The sequence below is a fragment of the Penaeus monodon genome, chromosome 12 (assembly GCF_015228065.2).
Source record: "Penaeus monodon isolate SGIC_2016 chromosome 12, NSTDA_Pmon_1, whole genome shotgun sequence".
Lineage (NCBI taxonomy): Eukaryota > Metazoa > Arthropoda > Malacostraca > Decapoda > Penaeidae > Penaeus > Penaeus monodon.
In genome coordinates this window covers 37252634-37262689 of record NC_051397.1, presented here as the reverse complement: position 1 = coordinate 37262689, position 10056 = coordinate 37252634, and the positions used below count along the sequence as shown (strand labels likewise).

General features: G+C 42.8%; 2 protein-coding genes across 2 annotated transcripts in view; both read left to right on the top strand.

The window, feature by feature from the left end:
• LOC119579792 overlaps positions 1 to 2730 on the top strand; it is a 3781-nt gene extending 1051 nt beyond the window's left edge. Inside the window, 6 exon segments of the mRNA XM_037927678.1 lie at positions 347 to 407; positions 409 to 490; positions 818 to 948; positions 1271 to 1412; positions 1717 to 1835; positions 2052 to 2730. Coding sequence (XP_037783606.1) covers positions 347 to 407; positions 409 to 490; positions 818 to 948; positions 1271 to 1412; positions 1717 to 1835; positions 2052 to 2558 — 1042 coding nt within the window. The 3' untranslated portion in view covers positions 2559 to 2730.
• Positions 2731 to 5851: 3121 nt separating this feature from the next.
• LOC119579791 lies at positions 5852 to 9671 on the top strand. Its single transcript, XM_037927677.1, has 7 exons — positions 5852 to 6015; positions 6413 to 6956; positions 7366 to 7508; positions 7869 to 7999; positions 8246 to 8387; positions 8693 to 8811; positions 8995 to 9671. The coding sequence occupies exons 1-7, from the start codon at positions 5934 to 5936 to the stop codon at positions 9499 to 9501; spliced, it is 1668 nt and encodes a 555-aa protein (XP_037783605.1). The 5' UTR covers positions 5852 to 5933; the 3' UTR covers positions 9502 to 9671.
• The last annotated feature ends 385 nt before the right edge of the window (positions 9672 to 10056 follow it).

Sequence of the window (10056 nt, the reverse complement as noted above, 5' to 3'; positions counted from 1 at the left end):
GGAAATGAATGATAATAACTGTTATTATTTAGGGTTTGGTATGACAGGTTCGCGTAACTTCAATCAAATTATGGCTGCTCGTTTATTGTGCGTTTACACTTCTAGCCACTGGCGGTGCGGGAACTGAATGCAGGTCAGCAAGATTACTAGACGAGAACGCTGCCACTGCACCACACAGATAGATAGATAGATAGAGAGAGAGAGAGACTGGGACAAAGACAGAGGGACAGAGACAGAAAGATATATCAAATTCCAGCCTGAACTACATTTAATCCGAACTTAGAAGTTTCATCTTCATGACTTTGCTTTTATCTAAATCTTTTCCGTTCCATCCACCTTTATTCAGACCTGACCTGAAGGAGGAACTTTCCGACGGCACCATCTGCACCACCAGTTGTCTCAGCGGCTTTCCTAGCTCAGGGAGAGCCTGTTCTCACCTGCAACAACGGGCAGTGGACTGAAAATGATGGAGTAGTCTTCATGTGTATAGGTAACTAGAGGCGCCGTTTTCTTTGGTTCGGTCAGATCACGAGGTGGCGGTAGAGAGGACTCGAATACGTTAGAGCGATTTCGAATCATTCGGATTTGAATACGTTCAACGGTTTAAATTCATCTGGATTTAAATTCGCTCAACGATTTAAATTCATACTGATTTGAGTGTGGTCAACGAGTTAAATTCATCCGGATCTGGATAAGTTCAACGATTTAATTAAACCCTGTTTCAAATACATTGACAACATAGACGATTAGAAACCATCCTTCTGCTTCCGAATTCGCATGACAATAAGGAATCAAAGAGTACGCTCCTTTCCCACAGACGGCGAGGCGCCCCAGTTCCTCACGTGCCCTTCGACAATCGACGTCACCACGCCCTTCGGCTGGGGCTCCATGTGGTACACGATCACGCCCCCGGAGGTGTCCGACAACACCAACGCTTGGGTCCTTGAGGTGGGTGCCGGAGGAGGCCTCGACGCATCCCTAGTCTTGCAGTTTTATATATATATATATATATATATATATATATATATATATATATATATATATATATGTGTGTGTGTGTGTGTGTGTGTGTGTGTGTGTGTGTGTGTGTGTGTGTGTATACGTGTGTGTGTGTGTGTGTGTATACGTGTGCGTGGTGTGTGTGTGTGTGTGTGTGTGTGTGTGTGTGTGTGTGTGTGTGTGTGTGTGTGTGTGTGTGTGTGTGTGTGTGTGTGTGTGTGTGTGTATCTAAAACAGCAAACACCGGCAAATTCTCGCTCTGTGATTGCAGCTGTTCCTTGACGACGTGCAGCAGACAGATACCACCGTGACTGCTGCTTTGACTCCTGGAAACTATAATGTTAAATTCGTTGCTACGGATTTCAACTACAACGTGAACACTTGCAGCTACACCGTCACCGTCTTTTCCGGAGGTAAGTGGGGAGGTGCTCTGGAATGGAGAGAGAGGCGGGGAATGAGGGAGGGAGAGGGAGAAGAGGGAGGCAAGGAGGGAGAGAGGGAAGGAGGGAGAGGAAAGGAGGGTGGGAGGGAGAAAGAAGGAGTGGAAGAGGAGAGGGAGGGACATAAATAGATAGATAGATAGAGAGAAAGCGTGTGTTAAAGAAAAAAAAAGTGGGAGACAAAAAGTGAGAAACTGAAACTGTAATTCCTCCCTTCAACCAGCACCCACACGCATTAACTCCACGACCCATAACCTTCATGCCCTGTACCCAACAGACCAGAATCCACCCACGGTTCTTGAGTGCCCGAATTCGCAGTCAATCGAGAGTTCGTCGCCCCTCGTGGTTGGCTGGCCGGAACCCGTTTTCTCTGACGATTCGGGATACATCGCGAACGTAAGAACGACTGACAGAAATGTGTGACGAATTTGGGTTATATTTTGGTCTATCTGGGTAGTAGTTTGATGTTCTACAACGGAAATGTATAATCACATACGGGTTCGGATATAGAACAAAATTGGAGTTCTCTGTACAACGATTATTATTCATTCGAGTGCGTGTTCATGAATGTTATCATAGAAAATTAAGATAGTGACTGTTCTTTGTTTTCAGGTGGAGAGCACTTACGACCCCACCTCGATCATGGCGTGGGGCCGGCACGAGGTCGTCTACACGGCCTATGACAACTCGTCCAACACAGCCACTTGCTCCTTCACCGTGACAGTGAAGGGCATCCCTTGCAACACCCTCTCCCTGCCCATCTTAGGCGCCCTCGTCTGCCACGACAGCTACTCCGGCCGTTTCTGCGTGTCGATGTGTGGCGAGGATGGGGACTTCGAGGTCTCGTCGCCTGAGCTCACCGTGCCCAATGACTACCTCTGCTCCACTTCGGGCAGCTGGTTCCCCTACGAATTCATCTACAACTGCGGCAGCGCTTACGGCGAGACTCCCATCAAGGGCCCTGAGTTCTACTTCTCCGGAGCCTGCAACGAGACCTCCACTCAAAGCGTCATGAAGAGCCAGGCGCTGACGATCTTCAACGTGGCTGACACCGACCCCATCCTAGGCGATGACCTGACACCTGATGACTTCTACGTCACTTGCGGGCCCAGGCTTTAGGCGAAGGACATATAAAGTACATCGGCTTCAGGTGGAAGAGGTGCGGCATCTAGGTTCGTGTGGCTGCGTGTGGCACGTTAGTATGGAAGTAAATATCCACTATGTATGTATGCTCGAATGATTGTCTGTAGGTTTGAGTATTTAATAAATATATATTGTTTGAAGGTAGATACAGTGGCTATATTTTGTACCAGATTTCTTTATGAGCGAATTTCATGTCACATACACACAATTATATGTATATATATGTACATATATGCACACACACACATATATGTATAGACACGCACGCACGAACGGGCACACACATGCACGCACAAACGGGCACACACACGCACACACGAACGGACACACACACACAACAACGGACACACACACACGCACACACACAAACACACGCATGCACACACACATTTGTGTATATATATGTGTGTGTGTGTGTGTGTGTGTGTGTTTACATATATACATATCTTAAAGCAGAATGTTCATCCTTTGTTACTGACGACTGTAACTGAGTTTTTTTTTAATGTGGAGAGGAGAGACTTTTACAAAATAATTATCATTATCAATTATCTGGAAACCCAACAACAACTCTGAAATATCAATAGTGCGTACTTATTCTTTAGTATATTAGCTTACACATTTTCAACCTTACTGCGTTTCATAGGCGATACTTTCTAGTCTAGTTAGCATTTACAAAAAATGTATGAATATTATTTTTAAACGTTCTTACACTACTAATTACGAATATCATCTGCTCATCATTGTTTATCTTTCATTCAACCTATTTTGGGTATAGCATTTTCTGATTTTCTTAGTGGTGTAACAAATAACAATTTTGTCATAATAACATGTATCATAGAAAAAAAAAACGTTCTCAGTTCTGGATTACTTTCCATTTTTTTCCTAATGGTATGTAGAAAAATAACCTTTATTGATAGTATGGAATAAAGCAATTCGTATCAATCGTAAATTATTCATTGATGACATATTTCCTTATGGCAGCTGTCATTCCCCTGGGTAGTCTGTACTCATTATTCTTATTCTTTTTATCTCTTTCCTCATAATCATCGTCTACCTTGGCAATTCCAATGTTTATATTAAAATTAATCAGGAAAGGAGAAATAACATAAAACCGTTATTCACTTTACATCGTCTAAAAAAAACTATGCTCAGGTTTGTTATTAGTTATGCTATCACTGCTTTTGCAATCACAATCATGGAGACCATTCGAACTCTAGCTACAGAACTGCGGTACTATAACACTCACCGCAGCCTGTTTTAGATTGTAGAGCATATAATGTATGTATTTAAAACTCAATGTTGATGTAAGATAAACACAGCATACAAATGTAATGGTATGTCACTTTTTACTGATCCTGAACATTTTTACGTGATCCTGAACATTTCCAATTCTCAAGCTGGTGACAATTTCAGGGAACTTTTATTCTTTTCTATATTTCTATATTAAATTATGGAGTTCCATAGAAGCTATAAGGTCTAAGAGATAAGAGACAAATCCTTGCGTTTGATTTTTTTCTTTAAAAAATATGTTTACGATCGTTTAACTACATGATTATTCTAAGATATCATTCGTGTGTTAGAAAGAAAGAAAAAAAATATTAACTTCCTTAACAGAACACTTGAGAAGATTTTATTTTTCTGACATTTCTTTCGCCACTTTCTCAAAGAGGCTTTTTTCATCTTTATCGTTCATCTACGTTCTCCTCCTCGCACTCTCTTGCTGTTTCCAATTGTTTCTTGTCATGCTGGTAAGTCTCAGTCTTTCTCTCTCTCTCTTCCCCCCACCCCTCTCTCTCTCTCTCTCTTTCTCTCTCTCCCCCCCTCTCTCACTTACCCCCTCTCTCTCTCTCTCTCTCTCTTCTCTCTCTCTCTCTCTCTGTCTGTCTCTATTATGTTCATCACTTATTTTTCTCCTGTGCTGTTTCAAGTCATCTTTTCTTTGTTATTTATTCCAAAGTTTATGTTTCCCTTTTTTGCCTCGTAATATGAACATCATATAAAATGCAACCCCCACAAAGGACCCAAGCTGCATAGCCATAAACAGTAAAAACAGGAAGCATGTGCTGTTAAGGAAAGCGCGAAGCATGTGATGTTTAGTACATTTTTTTCGCATTTTCACTCAGACAATAAAAAAGGCAAATTCATAAAAAAAAACAAATTTATACAAAATATGTATACATTCATAAATAAAAGGTGCAGGCAAGACGAAGAAATATCAAAAGCAAGAAGATAAATTAGGAAAGGACGTAGGGAAATATTCACGATTCAATCAAAGTGAATCATAGCTCGTAAAAATCACTCATTCAGTTTGTATTTTCACTGTCAAAATATATTCTTAAATTTTAAAGCACATTTGTACTTTAAAATCAACGAACCTAAACTATAATTCTATTCTATTCTATCCTGATTTGTTGCTTAGCTTTTCGTTTCTCTTGCCTTTGGTGCATATTTGTTGTTTCCTTTAACCTTTTAGATATCCTCTGCGGCAAGGATAACGTTTTCTTAAAGGTTAATAGAATATTTAAATACCAATTATATTAATTTTCTTTTGTTTATTTTTATACATCGGATAATGAGGACCAATTCAAGCTATAATGCACATGGACGTAAATAATAGATAACGTTAAATTTTTTTCTAATTTCATTACTATTACCCACAAAGAACATTTTTTAACCCATATAAAATATGGCAAAACATAATATGTGATGTTATAAATTAAGATGATATAACATAACTATAATTATAATAATAGAATATGAAAAAAAATACAACGAAATAAATAACAAAAGAGTAACAGAAGAAAGTATAAAGATAAAATTACTTATACTACAAAAGGAGTTAGTAACGCTTGTTTGATAAAAAATTTGAGGTAAATTTGACCTTTTGATTTTTTAGGATCCGATCTTCAATTTATGTTTTCTTTGAGTACAATGACACATTCGTTTTCTTTGAAATTTGCAATAAAAGGGAACCTGATTTGTATTATATATTTGTATTATATTATATATTATGCTGAGCTACGTCACGCCGGAAACCGAGTTGGGAATGTAAATGCCCCAATTTTTAAGAATTTCCTTTAGATCCTGGTGGCATCAAAACACGACATACTGGAACTATATTGTAATACAATAGAGATTCTATAACTTAAACATATTAAGAAAAGAGAAGAAAAGATTAATGAAAAAGGAAGAAATCACTGGAGAGAGAGAGAGAGAGAGAGAAAGAGAGAGAGAGAGAGAGAGAGAGAGAATCCTGCATAAAAAAACAATGCCATTACATAACAAAGCAATGGGACAACACCACTGGAGGGTTAAATACGGCAACTTCTCCCACCAACGCTCAGTACCCTTATGGCGCTCAACATGAATACTCTACGAGCTTTTCTCTGCCTTCTGGGCCTCGTCGCCTTTGCTTCTTCCTCCCGCATCTATGGTTCGTAAGGATGATTGCTTGTCTTGTCATCATTAGTAGTAGTATAAATATTACCAGTATAAAATTATTATGTTATTGGATATTCTTTGGCCATCCGCTGCTATGCTCTGCTGTTTCCCTGTTATCAAATTCTTTTTTATTATACAATATTGACTCGTTAGAAAATTGACTAGTATCCCCAATAATACCCCAAAAAGGGGGGGTGGGATTACAGTGATTAACTCAGATGATTGATTAGTATCCACAATAATACAAAAAAAAAAATGCGAACAGTTATTGACTCATTGGACAGTTGAGTAGTAACCCCCAAAATACCAAATGATTTTTTTTTTTTTTTTTTTTTTTTTTTACAAACAAACAAACGTTCTCGTACCAATATCCCCCACCTCGCCCACAGGCAATTGCGACTTCGAGGCCGAGGACGGCATGTGCGGCCTCGGAGGCACCCACGATTTCACCCAAGCCAACGGCAGACCCTCGTGGAACCTGAACGCTATGGACTCGGGCTACACAGGCTCGGGCTACTTGCTCCTCACAGGCTACAACTCGGAGAGCAGACTCGAGACCCCGACGCTGAGCGCGGCCGTCGGCGACGAGACGGTCAACTTTGCCTATTTCCTCAACGGCGAAGGAGAGGCGGACTCGTACATCAGCCTCTACTCCCGCATCGACGGCGTGGACAACCTCATCTGGGAGGCCGTGAACAAAGAAAACCGATGGGAATACGTCACCGTCGACCTCAACGTCACGGTGGGACACATGTTCCAGGTCGTCTGGAAGGCTCGCGCTGACAGGAACATCTGGACGACGCAGCACACCTGGCTTGGCTTGGATTCCATCGAGGTCGTGAACGGAGGAGGCGCAACCAATTGCTTCAGACCACCGCCCGTGCAGTACGCTAACCCTTGGTTGTGCTCCAGCAAGGCCCAGCACGTCCTCAGGTCAGCGTCCAGAGGGGCTCATGTTAATAAGGAGACGGGAGAGAAGGTAGGGAGGAAAGGAGATGAATGATAATAACTATTATTATTTAGGGTTTGGTATGACAGGTTCGCGTGACTTCAATTAAATTATGGCTGCTCGTTTATTGTGCTTCTGCACTACTAGCCTCTGGCGGTGCGGTAACTGATTGCAGGTCAGCAAGTTTGCTAGAAGAGAACGCTGCCACTGCACCACACAGACAGATAGATAGATAGACAGAAAGAGAGAGACAGACTGGGACAAAGACAGAGGGACAGAGACAGAAAGATATATCAAATTCCAGCCTGAACTACATTTAATCCGAACTTAGAAGTTTCATCTTCATAACTTTGCTTTTATCTAAATCTTTTCCGTTCCATCCACCCTATTCAGATATGCCCTGAAGGAGGATCTTCCCGACGGAACCATCTGTACCACCAGCTGTCTCAGCGGTTTCCTAGCTCAGGGAGAGCCTGTTCTCACCTGCAACAACGGGCAGTGGACTGAAAATGATGGAGTAGTCTTCATGTGTATAGGTAACTAGAGGCGCCGTTTTCTTTGGTTCGGTCAGATCACGAGGTAGCGGTAGAGAGGACTCGAATACGTTAAAGCGATTTCGAATCATTCGGATTTGAATAGTTTAGGGGTTTAAATTCATTCGGATATGAATACGTTCAGAGGTTTAAATTCATTCGGATTTGAATACCTTCAGGGTTTTAAATTCATCCTGATTTGAGTGTGGTCAACGAATTAAATTAAACCGGGTCTAGATAAGTTCAACGATTTAATTAAACCCTGATTCAAATACACTGAAAACATAGACGATTAGAAACCATTCTTCTGCTTCCGAATTCGTATGACGATAAGGAATCAAAGAGTACGCTCCTTTCCCACAGACGGCGAGGCGCCCCAGTTCCTCACGTGCCCTTCGATAATCGACGTCACCACGCCCTTCGGCTGGGGCTCCATGTGGTACACGATCACGCCCCCGGAGGTGTCCGACAACACCAACGCTTGGGTCCTTGAGGTGGGTGCCGGAGGAGTCCTCGGCGCATCCTTAGTCTTGCAGTTTTATTTCCTAGGAGACTGTAGATGTTACCGCTTTGCTCACAACAGAGTTCCACACACACACACACACACGTACGTGTGTGTGTGTGTGTGTGTGTGTGTGTGTGTGTGTGTGTGTGTGTGTGTGTGTGTGTGTGTGTGTGTGTGTGTGTGTGTGCACATCTAAAACAGCAAACACCGGCAAATTCTCGCTCTGTGATTGCAGCTGTTCCTTGACGACGTGCAGCAAACAGATACCACCGTGACTGCTGCTTTGACTCCTGGAAACTATAATGTTAAATTCGTTGCTACGGATTTCAACTACAACGTGAACACTTGCAGCTACACCGTCACCGTCTTTTCCGGAGGTAAGTGGGGAGGTGCTCTGGAATGGAGAGAGAGGCGGGGAATGAGGGAGGGAGAGGGAGAAGAGGGAGGAAAGGAGGGAGAGAGGGAAGGAGGGAGAGGAAAGGAGGGTGGGAGGGAGAAAGAAGGAGTGGAAGAGGGGAGGGAAGGATATGAATAGATAGAGAGAGAGAGAGAGAAAGCGTGTGTTGAAGAAAAAAAAGTGGGAGACAAAAAGTGAGAAACTGAAACTGTAATTCCTCCCTTCAACCAGCACCCACACGCATTAACTCCACGACTCATAACCTTCATGCCCTGTACCCAACAGACCAGAATCCACCCACGGTTCTTGAGTGCCCGAATTCGCAGTCAATCGAGAGTTCGTCGCCCCTCGTGGTTGGCTGGCCGGAACCCGTTTTCTCTGACGATTCGGGATACATCGCGAACGTAAGAACGACTGACGGAAATGTGTGACGAATTTGGGTTATATTTTGGTCTATCTGGGTAGTGTATAGGTTCGGATATAGAACAAAAGTGGGTTTCTTTGTACAAGCGATTATTATTCATTTGAGTGTGTGTTCGTGAATGTTATCATAGAAAATTAAGATAGTGACTGTTCTTTGTTTTCAGGTGGAGAGCACTTACGACCCCACCTCGATCATGGCGTGGGGCCGGCACGAGGTCGTCTACACGGCCTATGACAACTCGTCCAACACAGCCACTTGCTCCTTCACCGTGACAGTGAAGGGCATCCCTTGCAACACCCTCTCCCTGCCCATCTTAGGCGCCCTCGTCTGCCACGACAGCTACTCCGGCCGTTTCTGCATGTCGATGTGTGGCGAGGATGGGGACTTCGAGGTCTCGTCGCCTGAGCTCACCGTGCCCAATGACTACCTCTGCTCCACTTCGGGCAGCTGGTTCCCCTACGAATTCATCTACAACTGCGGCAGCGCTTACGGCGAGACTCCCATCAAGGGCCCTGAGTTCTACTTCTCCGGAGCCTGCAACGAGACCTCCACTCAAAGCGTCATGAAGAGCCAGGCGCTGACCATCTTCAACGTGGCTGACACCGACCCCATCCTAGGCGATGACCTGACACCTGATGACTTCTACGTCACTTGCGGGCCCAGGCTTTAGGCGAAGGACATATAAAGTACATCGGCTTCAGGTGGAGGAGGTGCGGCATCTAGGTTCGTGTGGCTGCGTGTGGCACGTTAGTATGGAAGTAAATATCCACTATGTATGTATGCTCGAATGATTGTCTGTAGGTTTGAGTATTCAATAAATATATATTGTTTGAAGGTAGATACAGTGGCTACATTTTATACCAGATTTCTTTATGAGCGAATTTCATGTCACATACACACAATTATATGTATGTATATATATATATATATATATATATATATATATATATATATATATATGTGTGTGTGTGTGTGTGTGTGTGTGTGTGTGTGTGTGTGTGTGTGTGTGTTTACATATATACATATTTTAAAGCAGAATGTACATCCTTTGTTACAGACGACTGTTACTGAGTTTTTTTTTTTTTTTTGTGTGGATAGGATGAGACTTTACAAAATACATACAATACGAACACCCACACAACACCATACGAGCATTCACACGATGCACACGGGACACACACACATTTTGTTAATGTATATTATGTAGTGTGTGTTGGTGTGGTCT